This window comes from Paroedura picta, chromosome 3, assembly GCF_049243985.1.
Source record: "Paroedura picta isolate Pp20150507F chromosome 3, Ppicta_v3.0, whole genome shotgun sequence".
Classification (NCBI taxonomy): domain Eukaryota; kingdom Metazoa; phylum Chordata; class Lepidosauria; order Squamata; family Gekkonidae; genus Paroedura; species Paroedura picta.
The window spans coordinates 2799100-2826468 of record NC_135371.1 but is presented as its reverse complement, the minus strand read 5'-3'; the positions used below and the strand labels follow the sequence as shown (position 1 = coordinate 2826468).

The 27369-nt window shown below is 50.5% G+C and overlaps 1 protein-coding gene across 1 annotated transcript; it reads left to right on the top strand.

The window, feature by feature from the left end:
• The first annotated feature begins 235 nt into the window (after positions 1 to 235).
• Positions 236 to 25516, top strand: LOC143833822 (uncharacterized). The gene is made up of 20 exons (XM_077330047.1): positions 236 to 1774; positions 3458 to 3994; positions 4265 to 4376; positions 4971 to 5041; positions 5240 to 5366; positions 6144 to 6266; positions 6950 to 8083; positions 9860 to 10179; positions 11011 to 11463; positions 11702 to 11816; positions 12737 to 12819; positions 13032 to 13158; positions 14983 to 15105; positions 15454 to 16724; positions 21160 to 21582; positions 21836 to 21950; positions 22119 to 22189; positions 22365 to 22491; positions 23557 to 23685; positions 24035 to 25516. Exons 2-20 carry the CDS (start codon positions 3578 to 3580, stop codon positions 25393 to 25395), a joined length of 6702 nt encoding a protein of 2233 aa, XP_077186162.1. The 5' UTR covers positions 236 to 1774; positions 3458 to 3577; the 3' UTR covers positions 25396 to 25516.
• Positions 25517 to 27369: the final 1853 nt, after the last annotated feature.

Genomic DNA, 27369 nt, shown 5'->3' with positions numbered 1-27369 from the left:
GACTCTTTAAAACGAAATGCTGGGACTAACAATAACTTCACTGCTCTCCAGGCCAACAGACATTCCAAGGTAGGTGTATAGAATCATAGAGGGGACCTCCTGGGTCATCTAGTCCAACCCCCTGCACTAGGCAGGACATTCACAACTCTGTCGCTTATCCACTGTCACCTGCCACCCCCTTGAGCCTTCACAGAATCAGCCTCTCCGTCAGATGGCTCTCCAGCCTCTGTTTAAAAATTCCCAAAGATGGGGAACCCACCACCTCCCGAGGAAGCCTGTTCCACTGAGTCTTTGCCCGAGGTGGAAACGGAGGGGGCTTCTTTAAAATGAGGTCTTTAAAGCCGCAGAAATCTCAGGGCTTCTCTCTATGTTCATTTCCTACTGGGATGCTTCTCTTTAGAGGTCATCTTTGGACCTCTTGGAGGACTGGAGAGGTACCAGAAGACTTGAGGAGAGCAAATGTTATCCCAGTCTTCCAAAAAAGGGAGGAGGGATGCCCTGGGAAACTACAGGCCAGTGAGTGGCAGGGGCAGGGAAGATAATGGAGCAGATTTTAAAGGAGGCGATCTGCAGTCAGCTGAAGGACAATTTGTTGATCTGGGGAAGTCAGCAAGGATTTGTCTCCCAACAGGTCCTGCCAGACCAACCTGGTTTCCTTCTTTGACCAAGGGATGGGCTTATTAGATCATGGAAACTCATATGATGTTTACCTGAATTTCAGGCTTTTGACAAGTTCCCCATGATGTTCGGATAGATAAACTGGAGGACCTTAGACTGGATTGTCAGATGGTTAAGTGGACAGGGAACTGGCTAGAAAACTGCACTCAGAGTGGTTGTCGGTGGTCTGTCATCCCAATGCGGGGAGGTGAGCAGCAGAGTGTCACGGGGCTCCGTGCTCGGTCCGGTACTTTTAAATATTTTAATCCCTTATCAGGACAAGGAGTGTAGGGGGGCTGCTCATTACATTTGTGCATGATGCCAAATTGGGAGGAGTAGCAAACATCCCTGAAGAAAGAGTTCAACAAGATCTGAACACAACTGAGAACAAGATGCAATTCAGTAAGCAGAAGTGTTGTACATCTGGGTCATTTCTGGGTGGCCGTGTGTGTGTGAACGTGATCTTGGGGTACTTGTGGACTGTAAGCTAAATATGTGCAGACAGCGTGATGCGGTGTTCAAAAAGGCAAATGCAGTCTTGGGATGCATCAGCACACATCAAAATCGCAAAATGTCAACAGTCCAGGTGTATCCTGCATTGGTCAGACCCCACCTGGAGTCCTGTGTGCAGTTCTGGAGGCCTCACTTCAAAAAGGTGAGGGGGGGGGAATTCACAAATAGTTCAGCACTGGAATGGCCAAAATGGAGAGGGTTCAGAGGAGGGCTATGAGGATGATCCCAAGGCCCCGGGGCCTGGGGACCAAGCCCTGTGAGGAAAGGCTGAGGGACTTGGGGACGTTCAGCCTGGAGAAGAGGAAGCTGAGGGGGTGGGCAGGATTGCAGGGAGGATTTCCACGGAGGTCCCCTCCCTGGTCCTTTCCCCAGCGAGGCCTCGGTGGCAGGGAGGGCTGCAGGTGGGGCGCCTCTCTCCTCGCACTGCAGCACCGAAGGGGTTAACAGTGCTCCTGGACTCCGATTCTATTGTGCTCCTTCAGACCAACACGGCTACTCATTCGAAGCTTTCTCAGGGACTCCAATGAAGCCTTATTTTATGGTCGCAACCGGCATATCACCGTGAGGCAGCCAAGAGGAAGGGCCTGAGGGGAACCGTAGGAGGGTGAAATCCCCCCCCCCATTCTTGTCTTAACTTTTGTATTCATTGTATTATGTTTTATTGTGCTTTTATTGTTTTAGGGGATTAGTTTTGATGTGACCCGCCTCGAGCCTCTGGGGGGAGGCGGGATATAAATTAGATGATGATGATGATGATGATAATGAGGGGGTGCATGAAAATGCTGGCTGGGTTTGATATGGGGGCCATTTCTTCTCCCCCAAGAGTCACAGGGGGAGGGGGGTGGGCTGGCAGCTCGCCAAGAGCCCCTCTCCCTTGACTGCAGGCCGGATACCTGCCAATGGGCTGGCCTGGATGTAAATTATCCACTCAGGATGATAAAATTCAACAGGATGGGGACAGTTCTTAAAGTTGGCAACCCCTACTGGGGTGGTGAGGGGGGGAGAGGGATTTATCAGCTCCACATCCTTCCCCCCCAACTCTAGGGTCACCCCGTCAAGGAGGACAAGGGTCTCGGCCCCCTTTGCAGCAAGGGGAGGGATACCCAGGCAGGTGGGATGGGGGGCCGCCAGGGGCGTGATGCAGAGGCAGGCCTTCAGTAAGGCCACAGAGTCCCCCCTCCCAAGCAGCCCTTTTCTCCAGGGGAGACGAGATGCAATCCCGAGGGATCTCCAGGTCCCACCTGGATCTTCCTGTGCACTGATTTAAGTTATTTATTCTATTTATTTCAGTTATTGATTATATTTATATACATAAAACGCCTAAACAATACAAGAATAATGGCATTGACTTCCCTCTTGCGCTCCCCCCCCCCCAATGATCCCAGGACGAGGGTCTCCTCTTCTCTCCCCGAGCCTCCCTGCAGGGAGGAGGGGGCCCCTTTCTCCCCCTCGCTCTACAGCGCCGAAAGGGTTAAATCCACCCAGGCTCTGGCTTGCAGGGGAGCGAGGGGGGCTTTTCCGGGGCGGGGCTTCGGGGGGGGAGCAGCTGCAACTGCATCCCGGGAAGCTTCCTTGGAGGCAAGGCGATCGGGGGGGGGGGGGATTTGGAGACCCGGGCAAGGAGGCGGGCTGGGAGCACTGTCCGCCACGGGTTGCAGAGGGTTCCCAACTCCCGGGTGGACATGTCGGGGGATTCCAGGAAAGGCTAAATTTGGGGGAAGGAGGGGGATCTTCCCTCCGAGACAGCCGCTTTCTCCAGGGGAGCAGATCTCTGCTGGAGGTTGCCTGTAGTTCTGGGAGAACGTGGCCTGGAGATTGGCAACCGTCTTAGGCCCCAGTTTAGAGCCTCTGTGTAGGTGGATTTTTGGAGGGTGGGGGGGGATATTTGGTGCATCTCAGTAGAAGAACGTTTGAAACTGGTGTTGTCCCGTTGGTCTGTTTAATGTGCAAAAAGCAGGCCTTGTTTGGGATTGGAAGGTAAGGGATTGGGGGGGGGGGGACTCCACCTGCACCGGACTCAGCCGCAGCCCCATCCTAAGACCCACATGCTTGGAGGGGGGGGGCTGCCAGCTGGTGTCCAAGGCCTGCCCACCACAGGAGGGTCAACGTTGTTCCCAAGGTGCAGAAAACCTAGCAAGGGCACAGGGGCACCCCGAAGGGCTGGCTGCAAAGGCCTCCCGCCCGGTGTGGTATGTAATTTAGCAAAATATGGCCTGTAATATAGCCGGGTCTATGAATCACAGTAAGCACATTTCCCCCCCCCCCCCTGATTTTTCTGATTTCCCAGGGCAATTCTCGTTGGGTTTCCTTCTTCCATGATATTGTTTGTGTCCCTTCTCCCACCCCCAAGACGCCTCTCTTCTCCGCCAAGTGACTAAAGGCATCTTTTCAGGAGAAGAGAAAGGATATGGAAGAAAAAAGCCCAGAATGCCCTGCAAGCGGAAAGTCAGCAAGCCAAGGCCCCCCTCCCACCGAAGCAGGGAGTGGGGCTGAATCCTGGGGGCATTCCGTGCCAGAGATCAGTCATTTGGTCATTGGGACTTCGGATGGCCAGCGCTTCCGGCAGTTCTGCTACCAGGAGGTCGATGGGCCCAGGGAGGTTTGCAACCGGCTCCACGGACTCTGCAACCGCTGGCTGGAGCCAGAGAGGCACACCAAGCAGCAGATCCTGGACCTGGTGATCCTGGAGCAGTTCCTGGCTGTCCTTCCCCAGGAGTTGCAGGGCTGGGTGAGAGGATGTGGGCCGGAGAGCAGCTCCCAGGCGGTGGCCCTGGCCGAAGGCTTCCTCCTGAGCCAGGCCGAGGAGAAGAGGCAGGCAGAGCAGGTGAGGGGGGTTTCTTCCAGGGATGTTCAATTCCAGCAGCAATATCTGATCTTACCCTAAAGTTTCCCGGAGGGATATTCGTCCGTCATCCATACGGGAGATTTAATGGCCTCCTTCAGCCCCCTCTTCTGGAGAATTTTTTATCCCTCCAGATAATTCCTCAAGGCTGTTGATGGAAGGGTGCCGAGTCTGGGAGTTGGTCAGAACCCAATCTTTGGTCCCCTTTCAATTCCATCTCCTCCCCCACCCCCTCCCTCACTGCTCTTTCAGACATGGAGACCTTCCGTGAAGACAGAAGCCACATTCTCTGAGGCAGAAGGAGCTTCCTTTGAGCATGGGCAGAGTGCACAGGCCCAGGATCATGGCCAAGAGGTCGTCTCCTGTAAGTAAGGACTCGTTTTGCGTATAGACAGTTGGGGAACCCCATGAATATGTTGGGTGAGGTCAGGAAAAGAATTAAATACTGTTTCACCTCTGGAGGCAGGTGGCCTCCGTATCCTGCTGGTCCCAAGCGGCCACCCACGGGTGCTGCAGTAAGGATGGCAGGCTGCAGCCTGGCCCCCCAGGGAGATCTGGGGAGGGCCTTGGGGTGGAAAATGGCACTGCGGTCAACCTAGATTCTCCAGAAGCACTCGAGATACTTCTAAGTTTGGGCCAAATGTGATGGTGACATGTGCTGCCGGGTCATCACCAGCCCAGATTCCAGAGCCGAGCCAGCGGGAGAAGGGGATTCCAGAGCTCCCAGGGCACATATCCAGGCTCCCAAAACCCCAAATATATTTGCAGCCTTGATAATCCCCAAGGCACTTGGGTGTTTCTCTTCTGCCTCTCCCAGAATTTAGTGAAAAGTGCTGTGTGGACCCAGGGAGAGTTTTCAAATTCCTGGGAAGCAGATGGATGAAGCACGGTAGAAACAAGGAAATGCAATAGGAAGTCAAATCAAACGCCCTTCCGCCTTCCTTTCTCTCACTAACAGGCCGTGGAGAGGTGCTGTCGAGCTGCCGTCTTTTCCGAGATCAGAAAACGGCTGATTCACCTCCAGTCCAGGTAGGGGGGGGGGGCGGGGACAGCCCAGGTTCACCCTTCTTTCTCAAAGGCGCTTTTGCTCCTGCGGTTTCTGCAAGGTGTTTGGACGAGAGAAGCCCTGAGCACTCTGTCCTTTGCCATTCCAAACTCATCCCTTCCCCCATATGCAAAACGGGCCTGGCACAATCTCTGAGGAGGGAATCTGCTTCTTCTTTCCAGGGGTCCTTTTCTTTTGAGGAGGTGTCCTTCTCTTTCACCGAGGCAGAGTGGGCACTGCTGGATCCGGGACAGAGAACTCTCTACAGGGAAGTCATGCTGGAGAACTACGGGAGCATAAAATCTCTGGGTAAGGATCTTACACGTATGCCAAAAGTGCCATGGGATAGATCAATCTATCGGACAACAATACATCTCTTTGAGGCCTTTCCAGCTATTTGCCCAGAGACCACTGAGGCTTGTGCTGTGGCCATCCCCCAAGGCAAAGGTGAGGCCCACAGAAGGACTCTGGAAGGGGCCAGGTCCCCATTTCTCTCCTGCCAGACTTCACCACACACTCTTCTCCCTTCATGGGATTATAAACATCTGCTCTGCCAGGGATCTGGAAATGATCCTGTCCAGAACTTAAAGCTGGATCCCCTTGGATCACCACTCTTTGTGCCTGCAGTTCAGTACACGCAGAAGAAGAAGGAGAAGAGTTGGTTCTTAAATGCCGCTTTTCTCTACCCGAAGGAGTCTCAAAGCAGATTACAATTGCCTTCCCTTTCCTCTCCCCACAACAGACACCCTGTGAGGCAGGGGAGGCTGAGAGAGCCCTGAGATTCCTGCTCAGTCAGAATAGCTTGGATACACCTGGATACGGGTTCTCACCATTAACTAATTCCCACAGTTGTGACTCTGGCTTTGAAAAAGAGAAGGATGTTACCTGCAGGGAGGGTCAAATAAGGAGGTCAAGTCAGACAAGGCCACATAATCATAATGGGAACCCTGGAGAGGAACTAGGGTGCTTTGCCTGGGGTGTAGGATTGTGAGCTATGATGTTTACCATCTTTCTGTCCGTGCAGAAGATTATGTGGCCTTCTCCATAGAAGAATGATCACTTTTTTTCTTTCTCTTTCTGCAAAAGAAGCCAGAAGCATAAGAGAGACGTTGGTGGAGACAGGCAATGGCCTCGCATCTGAAGAAAGGCTGGAGAGTTTCTCAAGAGGATCCCAAGAGCAGATTTCTTTTCCAAATGAGCTGGCTGAGAGTGAGTCTCCTTCATGGTTATTGTCAAGGGAACAGGCAAAGATTAGCATTGGGGGATTTCTGATTCTCTTCTGAGCAACGTTTGGTTTGGGATAGTCATGCAGCGCTGAGAAAGGTGGAGGTGGAAACCTGAGAAAGGTGGAAACCTGAGAAAGGTGGAGGGGAGACATTCTGGGGGCTGGGATTTCATGGTCAGGAGTTCATGGTCAGGAGAGCCAGTTTGGTGTAGTGGTTAGGAGTGTGGACTTCTAATCTGGCATGCCAGGTTCGATTCTGCGCTCCCCCACATGCAACCTGCTGGGTGACCTTGGGCTCGCCACGGCACTGATAAAACTGTTCTGACTGGGCAGTGATATCAGGGCTCTCTCAGCCTCACCCACCTCACACGGTGTCTGTTGTGGGGAGAGGAAAGGGAAGGAGATTGTAAGCCGCTTTGAGACTCCTTCGGATAGGGAAAAGCGGCATATAAGAACCAACTCTTCTTCTTCTTCTTCTTCTTCTTCTTCACCTCTGGCTCTTGAGGTCTCTTAGCATAGTAGATATGCTGGGGAAAGATAGATTGTTCAAGGTTAAGTTCAGGCAAGCTGTAGGAGACCACCAAACCTTCCCTCCTGCAGTCTCATACATACCTATGGACCTTACCTGCCCTCCTAGGTGTTAAAGGGTTCTCTCTCTTTATTCCAGCAGAAGATGAACAGAGGAATGAAGAGGGGGAGGAATTGTTTGAACAGTTTCCAGATCAAGTTAAGAAGGAAGACTTAAAAGAAAACATCAGGCATAGAAGGAGACGGAAGAGAAATAAAAGGAACTGTGTGGCTGAGAAAAGAGGTAGAATCGAGCAACATGTACATTTTCCAGAACAGGAAATACATTTTCCAGAACAGGAAATACATTTTCCAGAACAGGAAATACCAGAGGCAAGTATATCCATTGAGCATGGCAAGTACTTCAGATACAGATCTCAGCTGCCTGTGCATCAAAGAATAGACATAGGAGAGAAAGCATTTCAGTGTTTGGAATGTGGGAAAAGATTCAGGATCTGTGACAATTTTCAAAAGCATCAGAGAACCCACACAGGGGAGAAGCCTTTTGAATGCTCAGTGTGTGGAAAGTACTTCAGTGAGAGGGGCAATCTTCAGCTGCATCAGGAAGTCCACTCACGGAAGAAACATTTCGAATGCTCATTGTGCAAAAAGAAATTTGCTAGGAGTAGCCATCTTCAACAGCATCAGAGAATTCACACAGGGGAGAAACCTTTTGAATGCTTTGAGTGTGGAAAGAGATTCAGTGATAGTGGGGCTATTCAAACGCATCAGAGAACCCATACAGGGGAGAAGCCTTTCGAGTGCGTTGAGTGTGGAAAGAGATTCAGTGATAGGCGGACTGTTCGAACGCATCAGAGAACCCATACAGGGGAGAAACCTTATGAATGCTCAGAGTGTGGAAAGAGATTCAGTCTGAGTTGCAATCTTCGACTGCACCAAGGAATTCACACAGGAGAGAAACCTTTTGAATGTTTTGAGTGTGGAAAAAGATTCCGTGTGAGAGGAAATCTTCAGCAGCATCAACAAATCCACACGGGGGAGAAGGCTTTTGAATGCTCAGTGTGTGGAAAGAGATTTAGTCGCAGTAACCTTCTTAAACAGCATCAGAGAACCCACACAGGGGAGAGACCATTTGAATGCTCAGTGTGTGGAAAGAGATTCAGTGTGAAGGCCAGTCTCAGAAGGCATCAAAGACTTCACACAGAGAAGAAAGCAAAACAAAATTTGAGTCCAGTGGAAAATGTAAACCAAGAATTTTCCATTCAAGGTAGATAAGATTTCATGTGCATGTATCTGAAGAAGTGTGTGGGCATGCTTATGCGTTGACTAAACTTTTGTTGGCCTTAAAGGTGTCCCCGGACTCCCAAATATGTTCTCCTGTTTCAGACCAACATTATACTGCTTAGCCCATTAAAAGAACTTTTCTCAGATTTCACATCTAAAAGACAATCAAGGAATTCTTGTCTTAATAACTGTGTGTTACTGTACTGACAAGTGAAGATCTTTTTGATCAAAACACGTTGGGTCCAGGTTTTGTATACTTATGGTGTACGTGTTTTATGGATGCGTGTGTAACCTACAGGAAAAAGAAGTGTTCCCTTTTTATCGTTTTTTAATCCATGTCTATTTAATAAATTGTTCATTTATTATACATTTTCATACTTTTCTCTCCCTCAGCCTTTTTTGCTGGACTAGATGGCCTGTTTATTTGTTTATTATTTCTATCAGGTTTTCAGTGCTTTGTGGAGGTTTGATGAGTTGGGCTTCATTCAGTGCTTCAACATTAGTGGGACTTTTTGAATTGTGCATACAGTTCTTAAAAAATTAATTCCAGACATTTGAGACTAGATCTGATCTTCATGAATGAGCTCAACTCAGTTTCCCTCATGTGGGTCAGTTCAGTTCAAGAGCCAGACTGCTGAAATACAACTTGGTGGAGCTGGGTTCAAATCCACAGTAGGCGTGGAAGCTCTTTGGATGGCCTTTAGTTCATCACCCTTCCCTGTTTTATCCTTACATTTACTGAGGTTTTGAAGTTTTTATCTTACCTAGATCTTTTTAGCCTTGGCTGGCTTTGCTATTCGGCCGGGGTCAGCAGCTCCCTTTTCTGGTTTCCCTCCTTTTAAAGTGGACAGGAGGGAGGCGGAGTAACACAAAAGACCCTCCTTGATGTCATAATATTTTGTTTTTGTTCTATTTTACATCATCCTGCCTCTCTTTCTGGGAGAGTGATTTACCAAAAAGTTTTGTTTTCCCCATTTCATTTCTGGCTTGGTTTTGTTTTATTTCTTCCTCGTATGTCCATCCTACTAGCTGGTAGCACGGCTTTTTTAGGAGTCACAGCTACTACTCCATGTGCTCTGCTTTCCTAACGTAATGGATTTGTTAGGCTATTAATCACTACATTTTAACATTTAAGAAAAAGATTGTTCTCTCAAGGACCCCAAAAAGCAAGAGTCACAACTTTAAAACAAAATGCTGGGGCCAACCATAACTTCACAGCTCTCCAGGCTAAACAGACCTTGCAAGAATAGGGGTAAGGGGTCAAATCTTTCTCGGGAAGGGGCTTCTTCAGAGAGATGTGTTTGGTAGGTGAGGAAACCTCTGGACTTCTGTATGTGTTCATTCACTGCTGTAGCTAGCAAGGAGACGTGCGTTTTGTGTTTTTGTTTTTTCTGTCGCCCTCCCTTCCACTTTGGGGTCGCTCCAGGCCCACTGCTCTGGGCTTCTCTTCTCAGGACCTTCCGGGACCTCCCAAATATTTTTGCCTCCAACCAGGGGTGCTTCTCCCTGCAGCTTCAGCCCCCCCCCCTCCAGTCCTTAGGGGGGAAACTGCCCCCTTCCCCCTCCTCAGGGAGGAGCCCCCGACTCTCCCAACCCCACCCTGGGGAGACAGGCCCTGCAGGGGGAGGGGGCGCCCCCCAGGCTCCTTCCTCCCAGGAGCAAAATGCCCCCCCAGCCCACATGCCTCCCGGGGGAGGGAGACCCAGCCCTTCCACTCCCCCCCCCGGGGGTCTCCCTCTTCCCGCGTCCTCTTGTGGGGCTGCAGGGAAGCACAAATACGGGGGGGAGGGCAGGGGGGGGTCCAAGTCCAGCCTCCCCTCGCCAGCTCCGAGAAACGGGGTCCCAAACGCCTCCTCTGGGGGGGGGGAAGCCAAGTGGATGCCCTTCAGCTGCAGCACTGAGAGGGTTAAACCCACCGACCCGGCACCGGTGCTAGAGCGGCCGGAAAGAGGGGGCGGGGAAAAGGCTCTTTCCGGCGAGGGGGGAGCCGTGCATCCGGTCCCGGGAAGGCTTCCTCGGAGGTCCTCCAGGGGAGCTGCTGGAGGTCGGCGGTACTCCTGGGAGGGCTTCAGGCGCCGCCTGGAGGTTGGCAACCGCTTTAGGCCAGATTTTTGTTCCCCTGCGTAGCGGGTTTTGGAGGGAGAGGGAGATAATTGGCGCCTCTCAGTACTGGAATGTCGGGAAGTGATTTTGGGCAGCTGTCTTTTTTCCCTAAATACTCTTTAAGTATTTGAAAGGTTGTCACTTGGAGGAGGGCAGGATGCTGTTTCTGCAGGCTGCAGAGGAAAGGACACGCAGTAATGGGTTTAAACTTCAAGTACAACGATATAGGCTGGATATCAGGAAAAAGTTTTTCACAGTCAGAGTAGTTCAGCAGTGGAATAGGCTGCCTAAGGAGGTGGGGAGCTCCCCCTCACTGGCCGTCTTCAAGCAAAGGCAGTCTTCAAGCAAATACACACTTTTCTTTGGTGCTTTAGGATGCTGATCCTGCGTTGAGCAGGGGGTTGGACTAGATGGCCTCTATGGCCCCTTCCAACTCCATGATTCTATGTTTCTTTCCCCCCAAGGTGCTAAAAGTAAACCCTACCAGAAGCAGGCCTCCTGAGGGCTGGAAGAGGGAAAAGGGTTTGGAGGGGAAGGGAACACTCTCGACTGGAGTGGAATCAGCCTCAGCCCCATCCTGAGACACAAAGGCCCTCCCTGTGGGGGGCCGGGGCTGCCAGCTGGTGTTTAAGGCATGTCCAGCTTGGTGCTTGATGTAGCAAAATGATATTAAGGCTGGTCTACAAACCACACGAAGCATTTTTGTTCTGATCTCCCAGAGCAACTCTCCTTGGGTTTTGTTGTGACAGCATGCTGCCCCCCTCCCCCCAAGCCTGTTTTCACAGCAGAGTGAGTAAAGGCCTCTTTTCACAGCCAGAGGTGGCCAAGGAGAACGGGAAGAAGATGGAAGAGCAGAACCCAGAAGGACCTGGAACGGGCAAGACAGCAAGCCGAGGCCCCCATCCCACCCATGCTGGGTGTGGCATTGAATTCTGGGAAAGCCCCATGCCAGATACCTGTTATCAGCTCACTGCAATCTCAGAGGTATATGGCCGATGCTTCCGGCAGTTCTGCTACCATGAGGCTGATGGGCCCCGAGAGGTTTGCAGCCGGCTCCACGGACTCTGCAACCGTTGGCTGGAGCCAGAGAGGCACACCAAACAGCAGATGCTGGACCTGGTGATCCTGGAGCAGTTCCTGGCCCTCCTGCCCCAGGAGATGCAGGGCTGGGTGAGAGGATGCGGGCCGGAGAGCAGCTCCCAGGCGGTGGCCCTGGCCGAAGGCTTCCTCCTGAGCCAGGCGGAGGAGAAGAGGCAGGTGGACCAGGTATCTCCAATATTGGGCCTTATCCTAAGATTTCCCTGCCAGACATTAGTCCAAGTATTATTCATCCAAATGGGAGATTTAACAACCTCCTTCAACTACCTCTTCTACTAGAGAATTTTGTATCTCTCCAGATATCTTCCCGGGTCTGTTGACGGGAGGGGGCAGAGTCTGGGAGTGGGGCTAGACCCATTCCTTGGTCTCTCTTCCATTCCATCTCTTATCACACTCCCTCCCTCAGATGTGGGCCCCATCCCTGAAGACAGAAGCCAGATTCTCTGAGGCGGAAGGAGCTTCCTCGGAGCAAGAGCGGCAAGCGCAGGATGACGATAGTGCCCGAGATACCCTCTCTTATGGTAAGGACTAATATTGCCTGTATCCAGTAGGGGCATCCAGTGAATGTGATGGGTAAAGAATTGAGATCAGGAAAATAATTGGAAACTATTGCACTTCATACACAGCACTCAGAGTCCACTAACTGTGGTGCCCCTTGAAAGAGATTAGAGAAAATCACGGGGGGGGCTGTTCCTGCCATTCATAAAAACATTAATCTCCCTTCTTCCTTGCATGAGAGGAACTGAAGGTGGCTCCAAAGAGAAAAGGTAGACAAACCTCTTCAACCTGTAGACTAAAGGGACTTTCCACTTTCTGCAGGATGAGAGCTCTGGAAACTTTCCTAGGGGCCAGGAATCATGGAGAAGTTTGGCTTCTGTGCCTATTTTTATAGGGGTCTCTGGAAGGCTACTGTGGGAAACAGGATGTTGCAGTAGGGATGGCAGGCTGTGGCCTGGTCCTCCAGGAGATTTGAGAAGGGACTTTGGGTGCAGCTTGGCACAGATATCACCCTAGATTCTCCAGCGGTGCTCAAGTAACATCTGGTTTTTTTGCCGAATGTGAAGGTGATGTGTCCCTTCAACATCATTTCCACACACCTCCTCTTTTTCCACCACTCAAGGTGGAGAATGGGGATTTTGGGCCTTCGGACTGATTCAGCAGGGATGCCATAACCTTTGAGTTCCCAGGACACACGTCCAGTCTCACCGAAGCCTGAAAGGCGTTGGCAGCTTTGATCACCTCTGAGGCTCATGGGTGCTTCTGCCGCTCCCAGAATTTAGTGAAAAGTGTGAAGGAATTCTGCTGAGTGGACACAGGGGGAGGTTTTGACCTCCTGGGAAGGGGGTGCCTGAAGGAGGGAAGAAACAAGCACATGGAATAAGAAGTCACAGTAAATACCCTTCTGTCTGCCTTTGTCTCACTAATATGCCTATTTTTATAGGGGTCTCTGGAAGGAGTGAAGAGATGGTGCTGAGCTGCCACCTTTCCGGAGGCGTGGAAGTGGCTGAGTCACCTCCAGTCCAGGTAGGGAAGATCAGGGGGGTTTCCCTCTCCTTTCTCAAAGGGGGCTTTTGCTCTTCTACAAGTTTTTTGCTGTCTGGGTGAGAGATCCTCTGAATGCTACTCCCTTTGTCCATCCCAAGTCATACATCATGTCCCCTTCCAGACTCTCTCCTTGCAGTGTGCAGTCTCTGCCTGGCACGATCTCTGAGGAAGGAACCTGGATTTTCTTTCAGGGGGCCTTTTCCTTCGAGGAGGTGGCCGTCTCTTTCACCGAGGCAGAATGGGCCCTGCTGGATCTGGGCCAGAGAGCTCTCTACAGGGAAGTCATGCTGGAGAACTATGGGAGCGTGGCCTCTCTGGGTAAGGATCGTTCACAAGTGCAAAGTTGTGAATGGCTACTGTGAATCAAACTATTAAACAGCAAGAGATTGTTTTGAGGCCTTTTGGCTACTCGCTCTACGCAGGCCTGCCCTTAGCCCTGACCCGGAAACTACAACTAGTTCAAAACGCAGCAGCCAGGATCCTCACAGCAACACCGTGGAGGTCTCACATCCGGCCTATTCTCCATCAGCTCCAATGGTTACCAGTTGAATTCCGGATCAGACTAAAGGTTCTGGTAATTACCTTCAAGGCCATACGCGGTCGGGCCCAGTGTACCTGAGGGACCGCCTCCCCGCCTATGCCCCCAAAAGAGCTCTGCGCTCCACCGCCACCAACCAGCTAATGGTCCCTGGCCCTAAAGAAGTCCGCCTGGTCTCGACCAGGGCCAGAGCATTCTCTGTACTGGCCCCCACCTGGTGGAACAAGCTCCCGGAGGAGATCAGGGCCCTGATGGAGCTTAAACAGTTCCGCAGGGCCTGCAAAAAGCTCCTCCACCAGGCATTTGGCCGAGACCAGACGTAATCAATCAGCGACCAAGGGCCCCTGCTCCCCCCCACCTCAGAATCCCATCAATAAGCCCTGGACCTGTTTGTATTACTATATTGTTTACTGTTATACTGTGTTGTTATTTGGTTACAATTATTAGTTATCAGTTATACATGTTCTACAGACTGTTTTATGTATTGTTCTCTGTTATAATGTAAACCGCCCTGAGCCTCCGGGGAGGGCGGTATAGAAGTATGATAGATAGATAGATAGATAGATAGATAGATAGATAGATAGATAGATAGATAGATAGATAGATAGATAGATAGATAGATAGATAGATACATACATACATACATACATACATACATACATACATACATACATACATACATACATACATACATACATACATACATACATACATACTCTCCCAGGGGCAACTGGGACCAGTGTTGTGGCCATCACCCAAGGCAGAGCGGGTGTCCTGTCTTTAAAGGGGATGAGAGGCCCTCAGAAAGACTTGGGAAGGGGCCAAATCCTCAGTTCTCTGTTGCCCACCTTTACAACACACATTTTCCCCTGGATAAGATTACAAAGGTCTGCTCTCTACCAGGCATACATACTTAGGGCCAGGGACCTCCAGCAGATTAGCACCCACGGAGCGAAGAGCTCTACAGGGGGTGTAGGGAGGCAAGCGGTCCCTCAGATAGGCCAGGCCCAAGCCCCGGATGGCCTTCAAGGCCACAACTGGCAACCACAACTGCAGCTAGCTCAGCACAGACTGGATATGGGCCCTCCATGTCTTAGTGAGGACTTTGGCAGCTGCATTCTGTATCAGCTATAGTTTCTGGGTCAAGGACAAGGGTAGGCCAGCATAGATACCAAAACCCAGTCTAGAGGTGACCGTAGCATAGATCCCAGTGGCCAAGCAGTCTGGGGGCAGGTAGGACACTAGTAGTCTCGCCTGGTGGAGATGGAAGAATGCTCTGTGGACTTCTCACAACTAACAAATTACCACAGTCTTGAATAAAGCTCTCAAAAAGTTGAGGATGTTAGCTGCAGGGAGAGTCAAATCAGCAAGTCAATGACCAGGCTAATTAATATTGGCAGGAATCCTTGAGAGGAACTCGGTTGCTTTGCTTCACAGATGTGCCCCCTTACGCTGCTTGGGATTGTGGGATATGATCTTGAGCATGGTTCTGTCCATAAAGAAGAAGAAGAGCTGGGTTTTGTATGCTGCTTTTCTCTACCAGGAAGAGTCTCGGAATTTCTTTCCTTCCCCATACACATTTTCTCTTTCTCTCTCTGCTAAAGGAGCCAGAAGCATAAGAGAGACTACGGTGGGGAAGGACAATGGCCTGGCGTCTGAAGAACGGCTGGAGAGTTTCTCAAGATGCTCCCAAGAGCATATCTCCTTCCCGCAGGAGCTGGCTGAGAGTGAGCATCCTTCCTGGTTATGTCAAGGGAAAAGGCAAGGAATAGCCGTGGGGGATTTCTGATTCTCTTCTGAGCAACGTTTGGTTTGGTACAATGAGAGAGCCCATTGGGTAAGGAAGGAGGGAGGTCTGGGGAGTGGGATTTGCAGGGTCAGGAGTTCAGCTGTGGCTCTTGAAGGGAATGAGGGATCCTTAAATAGTAGCGACCCTGGGGAAAGGAGGGATGGGGGCAGTTAAGATGAGGCAAGCTGTGGGAAACCGTAAGTCCTTTCCTCCTGGAGTCACTTTTATGCCTTGGGACCTTCCCTGCCCCCCCAGCTGCTCATGGGATTTCTCTTCACTCCCACAGAGGCTCATAAGAGGAATGAGGAGGGGGCAGAACTTGATCAGCAGTTGCTGGATCTAGTTAAGGATGAAGACTTGAAAGAAGGCAACAGGTATCAAGACAGACCTGAGAGAAAGAAAAGGATCCATGTGGTTGAGAAGACAGATAGAAAACAGGGTAACCTACATTTTCCAAGCCAGGTGGTCATGAAGGCAAATACCTCCGTTCATCATGGAAAGCACTTCAGATACAGATCACAGCTCCTTGTGCACCAAGCAGAGAAGCGGTTTGGATGTTCAGAGTGTGGGAAAAGATTCGGGTTCTGTTGTGATCTTCAAAGTCATCAGAGAACCCACACAGGGGAGAAGCCTTTTGAATGCTTTGAATGTGGAAAGGGATTCAGTCGGAGGGACCATCTTCAAGAGCATCAACAAACTGACACCGGGGAGAAGCCTTTTGAATGCTTTGAGTGTGGAATGGGATTTAGCGACAGTAGCAATCTTCAACAGCATCAAAGAACCCATGCAGAGGAGAGACCTTTTGGATGCTCAGATTGTGGAAAGAGATTCAGTCTGAGTAGCCATCTTCAACAGCATCAGAGAACCCACACAGGGGAGAAGCCTTTTGAATGCTTTGAATGTGGTAAGAGGTTCAATCGCAGGGACCATCTTCAAGAGCATAAACGAACTCACACAGGAGAGAAGCTTTTTGAATGTTTGGATTGTGGCAAGAGATTCATTCAGAGTAGCCATCTTCAGCTGCATCAAAGAACCCACACAGGGGAGAGACCTTTTGGATGTTTAGAGTGTGGAATGGGATTTAGTGACAGTAGCAATCTTCAACGGCATCAAAGAACCCACACAGGGAAGAAGCCTTTTGGATGCTCAGATTGCGGAAAGAAGTTCAGTCAGAATTGCACTCTTCAGCGGCATCAAAGAACCCACAAAGGGGAGAAGCCTTTCGAATGCTTTGACTGTGGAAAGAGATTCATTCACAGTAGCCATCTTCAAGAGCATCAAAGAACCCACACAGGGGAGAAGCCTTTTGAATGTTTAGAGTGTGGAAAGGGATTCAGTCAGCGTGGCAATCTTCAACGGCATCAAAGAACCCACACGGGGAATAAGCCGTTTGAATGCTTATGGTGTGGGAAGAGATTCAGTCAGCGTGGCAATCTTAAACGGCATCAAAAAACCCACACAGGGGAGAAACCTTTTGAATGCTCTGAGGGTGGGAAAAGACTCCGGCAGAATGGCTATCTTCAACAGCATCTAAGAATCCACGCAGTAGAGAGAGCATAACAACATTTGAGTCTGTGGCATATTTAAATAGCTGCGGTTTCAAACCATTCATGTGCATATATTGGAGGAAGTGTACATGCACATTTTTACCTTAAATAAATCTTGGTTCGTCTTAACGGTGACCTGGATACAGAAGGAGAGTTGGTTTTTATATGTCACTTTTCTCTACCTGAAGGAGTGGGCTTACAGTCGCCTTCCCTTTCCTCTCCCCACAACAGACACCCTGTGGGGTGGGTGAGGCTGAAAGAGCCCTGATATTCCTGCTCGGTCAGAACAGCTTTATCAGTGCTGAGACTAGCCCTAGGTCACCCAGCTGTCTGCATGTGGGGGAGCGCAGAATTGCTGGGGTGTAAATGGAAATGACTGGGGGGGATAGGCAAAAGGAGACAGTGAAGGGGAAACTGGGGGCACCACCTGTGTATCCCATGGCTGGCCCTTTCAAAAGAACCAAGCATGCTGTCAGAAAACAGTTCCCAATTGGTTCTAGGAGGGTACCTTTACCTTTCATGATTCTAGGAGAGGTGGGCAACAGTGTAAGAAGGGAAAGGTGAAGGTATCCCCTGTGCAAGCACCGGGTCATGTCTGACCCTTGGGGTGACGCCCTCCAGCGTTTTCATGGCAGACTCAATACGGGGTGGTTTGCCAGTGCCTTCCCCAGTCATTACCGTTTACCCCCCACAGCAAGCTGGGTCCCCATTTTACCGACCTCGGAAGGATGGAAGGCTGAGTCAACCTTGAGCCGGCTGCTGGGACCGAACTCCCAGCCTCATGGGCACTATATACGTCCAATTTTAATATTTTATTGGCATATTGGTTTCCCAGTGCATCTATATTTTTCTGTAGATGGTGAACATTCATGAGAGTGCTGATATGGCTCTTTGGGAAATGCTAACAATAGATAAACTTAGCTTGAGCCCCTTCTCTTATCCCTGACCCGGAAATTATAATTCGTGCAGAATGCAGCCCCCAGGGTCCTCAGAAGCATCCCCCGGAGAACACCACAGCCACTACACCCTACACCCCTCCGCACAGGCCCCCGGACCACGAGGCCCACCCCCTGCCCAATGCTGCCGCCTCCCTCTCCATCCACCGATACACCCCCACGCACATGTGCCCCCAACACTGCCCCACTACCAAGGCCAACGCGCGGAGACAACCGCAACACAAAGCACACTCCCCTCGCTCACCCTGCTGCCAGTGTTCCAGTCTCCACCCCACCAACCCCACCACTCACTACACAGGCCCTGGGCGTGTCCCCCGCCAAGCATGGATCCTGCCCTTCCCCGCCCCAACACTGACCTACTACTTTCCCGACAGCAGCCTGCTTTCCTGCAGCAGATGCTCCACCCACCTGATGCCTCTCCCGACCCCACCTCCCAAATAGCCATCCTTCCTAGCGCATGCTGCATTGTACACTGCTGCGGGCTTTTCTGCTAGTTTACTTATAATAGTGTCGATATAAGAGAAAAAGTAAGTGTATTCATTTGCATATTAATTGCTCTATTTTATAGAATCTTCAGAGTTGGACCTCCTGGGTCATCTAGTCCACCCCCTGCACAAAGCAGGAACTCCCAACTACCTGCCCACCCACGGTGACCCCAATTTCATGCCCAAGAAGTCCCCCCACCAAAAATCTCCTGACCTGGAGGAAATTCAGTTACCATCCCATGGTGACAATCAGCAATTCCCTGGGCATGTGAGGAAGGGTCACAAAGAGACAAACCCTGGCACATCCCTTCCTGTCCACTCAATCTGCCTAAGTTCCTAAAAAGCAACATTTCTGTTGATGACTATCTAGCCTCCATTTAAACGTTTCCTAAGATGGAGAACCCACCACCTTCCAAGGAAGCCTGTTCCACGGAGGAACCACTCTCACTGTCAGGAACTTCTTCCGGATGTTTAGCTGAAAATTATTTTTAAGTAATTTCATCCCATTAGTTCTGGCCTGACCTTCTGGGGCAACAGAAAACAACTCTGCTCCATCTTCTATATGACAACCCCTCAAGTATTTGAAGATGGTTATCATATGACCTCTTTAGTTGCTTTCTCTCCAGGCTAAACACACAAAGCTTCGTCAACCATTTCTTATGACTTGGTCTCCAAACCCCTCACCGTATTTGTTGCCCTCCTCTGGACATGCTAGTTTCTCAACATCTTTCTTCAATTGTGGTGCGGTAACATTACCTCACGTGATCTGGACACTACAGCCCCAAATCCCATTTGCCTTTTTAGATACTCACTGCTGATTCACGTTCAGTGTTTGGTCTACTAAGACGCCCAGATCCTTTTGACAGACACTGCTGCCAACTGTCACCCATCTCTTGACGCATTTGATCTTTCTTACTGAAATGAAGAACTTCACGCGTATCATGATGGAAATTCATTTTAGTCCAGGTTTCCAGCCTGTCAAGATCATCCTGTATCCTGATTCTGTCTTCCGGTGTGTTTGCTCCCCTCCCAGTTTAGTGTCATCTGCAAATTTAATACCTTGGAGGTAAGGCGATGGGGCGAGGGTAAGGTGACCAGATTGTCCCACTTGTGGAGGGACATCTGGGGGTACCTGGCAAATTGTACTTAAGTTGAAATTAAAAAAATATATATTACAGTACTATTTTTGCATTCTATGAAACTTTGTTGCTCCATACAGACCAAATTTTTAATCAAGAACCGTCCTGGTCAATGTTCCCCTCCGCTTTACCAATGTTAAAACCTGGTCACCTTAGGCGAGGGGGGGCCGCAATCAGAGTCAGCCACGGATTTCCGTGGGCAGTGGGTTCTCAACTCCCGGGGGGGGGGGGGCAGTTCCTGGCCATTGTGGGAATTTGGGGGAAAGGAGCTCCTCAGATGGGAACCTTCCCCCCCTCCAGTGTTCTCCGGCCCACCCAAGACCCCTCCCCCCGGAGACAGCCCTCCCCCGCTTTTCCCGGGAGAAAAGTGGGCCTCCCCCACCACGTGCCTCCCTGGGGCTGGAGCCGGGTTTCCGGGGGGAATGCAGGGAGGAGACCCCCCTCTCCACCGCCTCTCCCGCGGGGCTGCAGGCGGGCCGGCCGAGGGGCGTCCTGCTCCAGCCTCCCCTCCGGGCCTCCCCGTCCCCTCCCGCCCAGCCCCCCTGGGGCCCTTTCTGCCCCCTCGGAGGGCCCTCCGCGATCCGCCCTCCCCCCCCCCCCGGTTCAGATCGGAGCAGGAGGCAGAAGGAGCGGCGGACGCGAAAGAGGAACGGGATCCCCCTCCGGAGTGACTCCGGAGCAGCCCCCTCAGAGCGGGGGGGGGGAGGGCAGCCTGGCTGAAGCCCCGCGGGGGAGCCCAGTGGGCGGGAGGCGGTTTTCTTTTGGCTGCAGCACGGGAAGGGTTAAGACCAGCGAGACGTCGGCGAGAGTGGCCGAGCAGGGGTGGGAGGACAGGCTCCTTTCCGGGGGGCGGGGTTTGGCTTCTCAATGCGGAAAGAGGACCGGAAAAGCGTCACGGCAGGCAGGTCCGCCCCGCAGGTAAGGGGGCGGCGAGGGAGGGTCAATAAACTTTAAGGCCTCGGGGGGGGGGCTTATCGTGGGGTTGCCAACTCCCGGATGAGAAAGTGCTGCGCCTTTCGGGAGGGGCATTCTGGGAAACGCAGGTTTTGGGTTGGGGGGGTCAGCTGGGGATGCCAGAGAGCTATATGATGGGGGCCCGGCCAGAGAGCTCTCCCTGGAAGCCAATTCCTCCAGGGGAGGCCGGTTGCAATTCCGGGAGAACTGCAGGCCCCGCCTGGAGGTTGACAACCCCCCTGGGGGCCCGGCTTGTGCCTCTGTGCGGCTGCAGTGTGGTTTTCTGGGGTGGGGCGAGAATTGGTGTCTGTGGAAGGGATATCGGGCGGCTGGTCATTCTAACCTGCCAACAACGAAAGAAAGCAGGAAGCTGGTCTTTTCCCCCCTGTTGGAAGAGAAAGAAGGAACCGGCTGCAGCCCCATCCTGAGACCCTGAGGCCTTCCCACTGTGGAGGGCCAGGCCTGGCAGCTGAAGCCTAAGGCCCACCTAGGAGCGGAGTGAAACAATCTAAAAACTCAATTCTTTAGGGGTGGAAAGACCAGCAAAGGCTCCGGTGCACCCGGGAACACCCCCAAGGGCCGCCCACTATACCACCAGGCGACTCCCCTCTGAGGGGCAGGGCATGCTAATGTAGCCACACACCCACCATCAGCACTCTGCTGCACACATACGCAAGGCCAGGAGGCGTATCTCAACTAGCCTGATACGTGATGTAGCCAAATGATACTAAGCCTGGTTTATGAACCACAAGAAGCACTTTTGTTCTGACCCACCAGGGCAATTCTTCTTGGGTTTCCTGGTGACCTGATACTGTCTCTGTCTCTTGTCCCCCCCCCAAAGAAAAGAAGTCTCTCTTCACAGTCACATGACAAAAGGCATCATTTCATAGCCAGAAGAGACCTAAGAGAAGAAGAAGGAAATGGAAGAGTGGGACATAGAAGGATCTGCCACCGGCAAGATGGCAATTAAAGGCCTCCCTCCCACCCAAATTCAAAATGGTATCGAATTCTGGAGAACTGTGCCAGAGATCAGTCATCAGGTCACTGAGATCTCGGATGGGCAGCATTTCCGGAAGTTCCGATATCAAGAGGCTGATGGGCCCCGAGAGGTTTGCACCCGGCTCCACGGACTTTGCATTTGCTGGCTGGAGCCAGAGAGACACACCAAGAAACAGATCCTGGACCGGGTGATCCTGGAGCAGTTCCTGGCCATCTTGCCCCAGGAGATGCAGAGCTGGGTCAGAGAATGTGGGCCAGAGACCAGTTCCCAGGCGGTGGCCCTGGCCGAAGGTTTCGTCCTGAGCCAGGCAGAGGAGAAGAGGCAGGCAGAGCAGGTGAGAGGGCTTTCCTCCAGGTATCTCCAATTCAAACGAGTTCTGGTCCCTTCTTAAAGATTCCCTGCCAAACATTTGTGAAAGGGTAGATTTAGCAGTCTCCTTCAGAAGCCTCTTCTAGAGAATTTCTTATCCTTTCACGTAAGTCATCAGGGCAGCTGATGGAAGGTGGCAGAGCCTGGGAGGGGGACAGGATCCATCCCTTAGTCTCTTTTCCATCCCATCTCGTACCCTTCTCTTATTGCCGTTTCAGCTGCAGGCCCCATCCGTGAAGACAGAGGTCATGTTCTCTGAGGTGGAAGCAGCTTTCTTGGAGCAAGGGCAGTGGGCGAGGGCCAAGGGCCATGTCCAAGATGGCCTTCCTTGTGGTGAGGGCTTATTTTGCCTGCATACAGTTGGGTCATCCTGTGAATGTGACGCAGGATGAGGTTTCAAGCTCCTAGCACGGGTGGGGGGAATGAAGCAGGGAAGGAAGAAGTTAACGGAATAGGGATTCAGGACAAATGCCCCTCCTCCCTCCCTTCTCTCACCAACAGGCACTGGAGAGATGCTGTTCGCCTGTCACCTTTTCGGAGCTGTGGAAATGTCTGATTCACTTCCTGTCCAGGTAGGGGAGATGAGGGGGAACAGCCTGGATCTTCCCTCCTTTCTACAAGGTTTCTAGACAAGAGATGCTCTGTATGTCGCTCCCTTTACCCTTCCCAAGCCATACGCCCTATCCGTCCAGTCTGCATTCTCTGCCGGGTATCATCTCTGAGGAGAGAATCTGCCTTTTCTTTCAGGTGCCCTTCTCCTTTAAGGAGGTGTCTGTCTCTCTCACCGAGGCAGAATGGGCCCTGCTGGATCCGAGCCAGAGAGCTCTCTACAGAGAAGTCATGCTGGAGAACTCTGAGACGGTGATCTCTCTGGGTAAGAGTCTCACACAGGCGTCCTGGCTTGAAGTACAGGGGGTGAGAGGCCCTCAGAAAGACCTGGGTAGGGGCCAGATTCTCCTTTCTCTGTTGCCAACCTTTACAACATCCACTCAGTCTTGAATAGGATTACTAAGATCTGCTTTGCCAGTGATCTGGAAAAGATCTAAAGCAGGATCCTTTTGGGTCACTACTCTTTGTCCCTGAGCACCACCCAGTACAGTGGGTTCATTAGGAAACTGCACAGGAGAAAGTAGACCCTTTAAAGCTTTATCTAAATCTTTATGAAGATTGTAAAAACAAGACATCGCTAACCAGCACCTTTTCTGCAGCTCTGCAAGAGTAAAGCACGAAAAGCTAACTGTTTTATCGGATACATGAAATACCTTCTACTAGATGGTGCCTCTTGTTACCACTTAAATATTCTAGCTGTAGCCCAAGTTACTCAAAATAAAACTAATCACAATGCGGCAAGAAAATACCAAATCACGCTAACACAGCATAAAGTTCACATGACTTGCCTTTGGTGTACATGGATGTGATAATTTCTACCTCTCGATCCGGCTGATCCAAATGACCCCAGCATGGGTCCTCCTTGACAGAGTTTTACTGCTGGCACCTTCCCCGTTCCCTTTCCCTTCTAGTTATGCAACTAGATACAACTAGATACACAGATAGTATCATGTCTACCTCTTTAGAGTCAGCTGATCCAAATGAACCAAACACAGAACCTCCATGACAGAATTTGACTGAGGCTCTCAGCACCCTCCCAGTTCACCTTCCCTCCTGGTTATGCAACTGGATACAGCTTCTCACAATTCACTAATGGTGACAGGTGTGTCTTCAAAAAGCTAAGGATGTTAGCTGTAGGGAGAGCAAAATCAGCAAGTCAAGTCAGACCGGATAATTCAGTAATCGCTGGAATCCTTGAGAGGAACTCGGGTATCTTTCCCCGCTTGAAACGGTTTGGATTATGGGCTATGATCTTGGCCATGTTTCTGACTGTGCGGAAAAAATTTCTTTCCTTCCCCGTAGAGGAATGATCACTTTCTCTCTTTCTCAGCAAAAGGATCCAGAAGCATAAGAGAGCCTTTGATGGAGACAGACCATGGCCTGGCATCTGAAGAAAGACTGAAGAGTTTGGCAGGAGGGTCCCAAGAGCAAATCTCCTTCCCAAATGAGCTGGCTGAGAGTGAGTCTCCTTCCCCGTTATGCCAAGAGAACAGGCAGGGGAATAGCTATGGGGGATTTTTGATTCTCTTCTGAGTAACATTTGGTTTGGTACAATCAATGAGGCCAAGAAGTAAGGAGGGAGGGAAGCCTTCTGGGGAGTTGGATTTGGAGGATCAGGAGCTCAGTGGTGGCTCTTGAGGGGAATGAGGGATCCTTGAATAGTACATATTCTGGGGAAAGTTGAGGTGAGGTGGCTAAGATGAGGCAACCTGTGGAAGTCCATTAGCCCTTCCTCCTGCAGTCAGTTAGATGCCTTGGGACCTTACCTGCCCTCCCAGGTGTTCATGGGATCTCTCACTTTATTCCAGCAGGGGATGATCAGATGAATGAGGAGGGAGTGGAATTGGTTCAACAGTTGCTAGATGGAGTTAAAAATGAAGACTGGAAAGAAAACACAAGAGGTAGAATCATACCCCAGATAAAGAGAAGCAGTCAAACGGTTGGATATGCAGATGGAAAACAGCGCAGTGTACATTTTCCAAAGCAGAGGATCATGAAGGCAAGAACAGCCATTCAGCAGGGAAAGCACTTCAGGTACATATCACAGCTCCTTTGGCACCAAGCGGCTAAGTCCTTTGAATGTTCAGAGTGTCGGAAACGATTCAGGTTGTACTGTGATCTTCAAAGTCATCAGAGAACCCACACAATGGTGAGACCTATTCAATGCTCAGATTGTGGAAAGAGATTCACTCGGAGAGCCTATCTTCGAGGGCATAAAAGAACCCACACCGGGGAGAAGCGTTTTGAATGCTTGGAGTGTGGAAAGAGATTCAGTTGGAAAAGTCATCTTAAACAGCATCAGATAATCCACACAGGGGAGAAGCCTTTTGAATGCCCAGATTGTGGAAAGAGATTCACGCGGAGTTACCATCTTCAACAACATCAGAGAATCCACACAGGGGAGAAGCCTTTTAAATGTTCAGAGTGTGGAAAGAGATTCAGTCGGAGTGGCACTCTTCAACAGCATGAGAGAACACACACAGGGGTGAAGCCTTTTGAATGCTCAGAGTGTGGGAAAAGGTTCAGTCAGAGTGGCAGTCTTCAACAGCATCAGAGAACTCACACAGGGGTGAAACCTTTTGAATGCTCAGAGTGTGGAAAGAGATTCCATCAGAGTGGGAAACTTGAACTTCATCAAAGAACTCACACAGGGGAGAAGCCTTTTGAATGCTTGGAGTGTGGAAAGAGATTCACTGAAAGGAGGACTCTTAAACTGCATCAGAGAACACATATAGGAGAGAAACCTTTTGAATGCTTGGTGTGTGGAAAGAGATATACTCAGAATGCTTATCTTCAAAATCATCAGAGAACACACACAGAGGAGAAGCCTTTTGAATGCTCAGAGTGTGGAAAGAGATTTTGTAAGGAGAGTAACCTTCAGCGGCATCAGAAAACCCACTCAGGGGAGAAGCTTGTTGAATGCTCAGAGTGTGGAAAGAGATTTTGTAAGGAGAGTAAACTTCAGCGGCATCAGAGAACCCACTCAGGGGAGAAGCCTTTTGAATGCTCAGAGTGTGGGAAGAGATTTACTCAGAATAGTTATCTTCAACGGCATCTGATAACCCACACAGGGGAGAAGCCTTTTGAATGCTCAGAGTGTGAAAAGAGATTTGGTCGGAGCGGCAATCTTCGACGGCATCTTAAAACCCACTTAGATAAAAAAGTATAACATGTTTCAGTCCAGTGGCACATTTACATGGTCATGGTTTCAAACTTTTGGTGTGCATGTATCTGAAGAAGTATACATGCTTACTCATACCTTGAATAAAAGTTTGTTTATGGTGTACCTACATCAGGCCAACCTGGATCTAACTTCAAGGAGAACACGTTTAATTGCTGACCCCATCCCAGAAGATCTAACACTGGCCTCATGCACAGCCAGCGCTATTTCTGGGGCTGGGGCTGCCAGCAAATGCCTAAGGCCCGCCCACGGCATGAGAGGAGAATGCTAAGAACTTAGTTGGAGAAAGGCTGGCAATGCTACCAATGCACATAGGGACACCCCCAAAGGCCTCCAGTTATGTCTCGAGGTGACTCACCTCTGAGTGGCTGCTGTCAGCTTTCTGCCCCCCACATGCACAAGGCCAGGAGGGAGACATGGGAATGAAGCACTCTGAGAACTGTGTTGTGACTGATCACAGTGCAGTCACATTTGAGTCACTGAATGCTGAATGTTGAATATTGAATTATAAATGCAAGTTCTCATTGTTAACGCTGTTCTATATCTGAGTCAAGACGTTTATTATTTTGTTTTGTTTTATGAAAGTTTCCACTGTAAACCGCCACTAGGAGCGCCACTATCCAACAGCATCTAAGAGCCCTCCGGGGTTATGGGGGGGAGGGCCTCCCTTCTCCCCCCTCCTGTGTAGACCCAGCTGTATTATTTTATACAACAAGTTCTCCCTTCTGGAATAATACTTGATTGTCCTTAATGGGACATGCCGTGTCCAGGCACGGTGATAGCAGGACCGGCATGGGCATCATAGAGACTCCTGTGAAGAGCTTGAATAGAAACAGATATTGTACCCTAACAGAAAGCAGTATATAAAATGTGCTAGCTGGAAGGAGTTTTAGCCATCTTTGAAGCCCTCAACTACATCCCTCATGGTGTTAAAGGAACACCACACTTTTCTCCTAAGTTTATATTGTCGTTAGGTGCGAAGTCGTGTCCGACCCATCACGACCCCATGGACAATGATCCTCCAGGCCTTCCTGTCCTCTACCATTCCCCAGAGTCCATTTAAGTTTGCACCTACTGCTTCAGTGACTCCATCCAGCCACCTCATTCTCTGTCGTCCCCTTCTTCTTTTGCCCTCGATCGCTCCCAGCATTAGGCTCTTCTCCAGGGAGTCCTTCCTTCTCATGAGGTGGCCAAACTATATGAGTTTCATCTTCAGGATCTGGCCTTCTAAGGAACAAGCAGGGCTGATCTCCTCTAGGACTGACCGGTTTGATCGCCTTGCAATCCAAGGGGCCCATAAGAAGCGTCTTCTCCAGCACCAGAGTTCAAAATCCTCAATTCTTTGACGCTCGGCCTTATGGTCCAACTTTCGCAGCCATACATTGCAACTGGGAAGACCATAGCCTTGACTAAACGCACATTTGTTGGCAGGGTGATGTCTCTGCTTTTTAGGATGCTGCCTAGATTTGCCATAACTTTCCTCCCCAGTAGCAAGCGTCTTTTAATTTCTTTGCTGCAGTCCCCATCTGCAGTGATCTTGGAGCCCAGGAAAATAAAATCTGTCACTATCTCAATTTCTTCCCCATCTATTTGCCAGGAATTGAGAGGGACAGATGCTGTGATCTTTGTTTTCTTGGTGCCGAGTTTCAAGCCAACATTTGCACTCTCCGCATCAACAGGCTCCTTTAGTTCCTCTTCGCTTTCTGCCAATAGAGTGGTATCATCTGCATATCTGAGGTTGTTGACACATTTCTCCCTGTGATCTTGTTCCCAATTTATGACTCCTCTAATCCCGCCTTTCTCGTGATGTGCTCCGCATACAAGTTAAATAGGCAAGGCGACAGTATACAGCCTTGCCGAACTCCTTTCTCAATTCTGAACCTATCAGTGATTCCATGCCCGGTTCTCACTGTTGCTTCTTGACCTGCATATAAATTTCTCAGGAGACAAATCAGATGCTCT

Bases quoted from the DNA above. Each gene is read 5' to 3' on its own strand.
- LOC143833822 (XM_077330047.1), top strand. From the start codon at position 3,578: ATGGAAGAAAAAAGCCCAGAATGCCCTGCAAGCGGAAAGTCAGCAAGC. The intron at 10,180-11,010 runs GTTGGCAACCGC...CTCTTTTCACAG, and splicing joins GCTTCAGGCGCCGCCTGGAG to CCAGAGGTGGCCAAGGAGAA. The intron at 15,106-15,453 runs GTGAGCATCCTT...TCACTCCCACAG, and splicing joins CCCGCAGGAGCTGGCTGAGA to AGGCTCATAAGAGGAATGAG.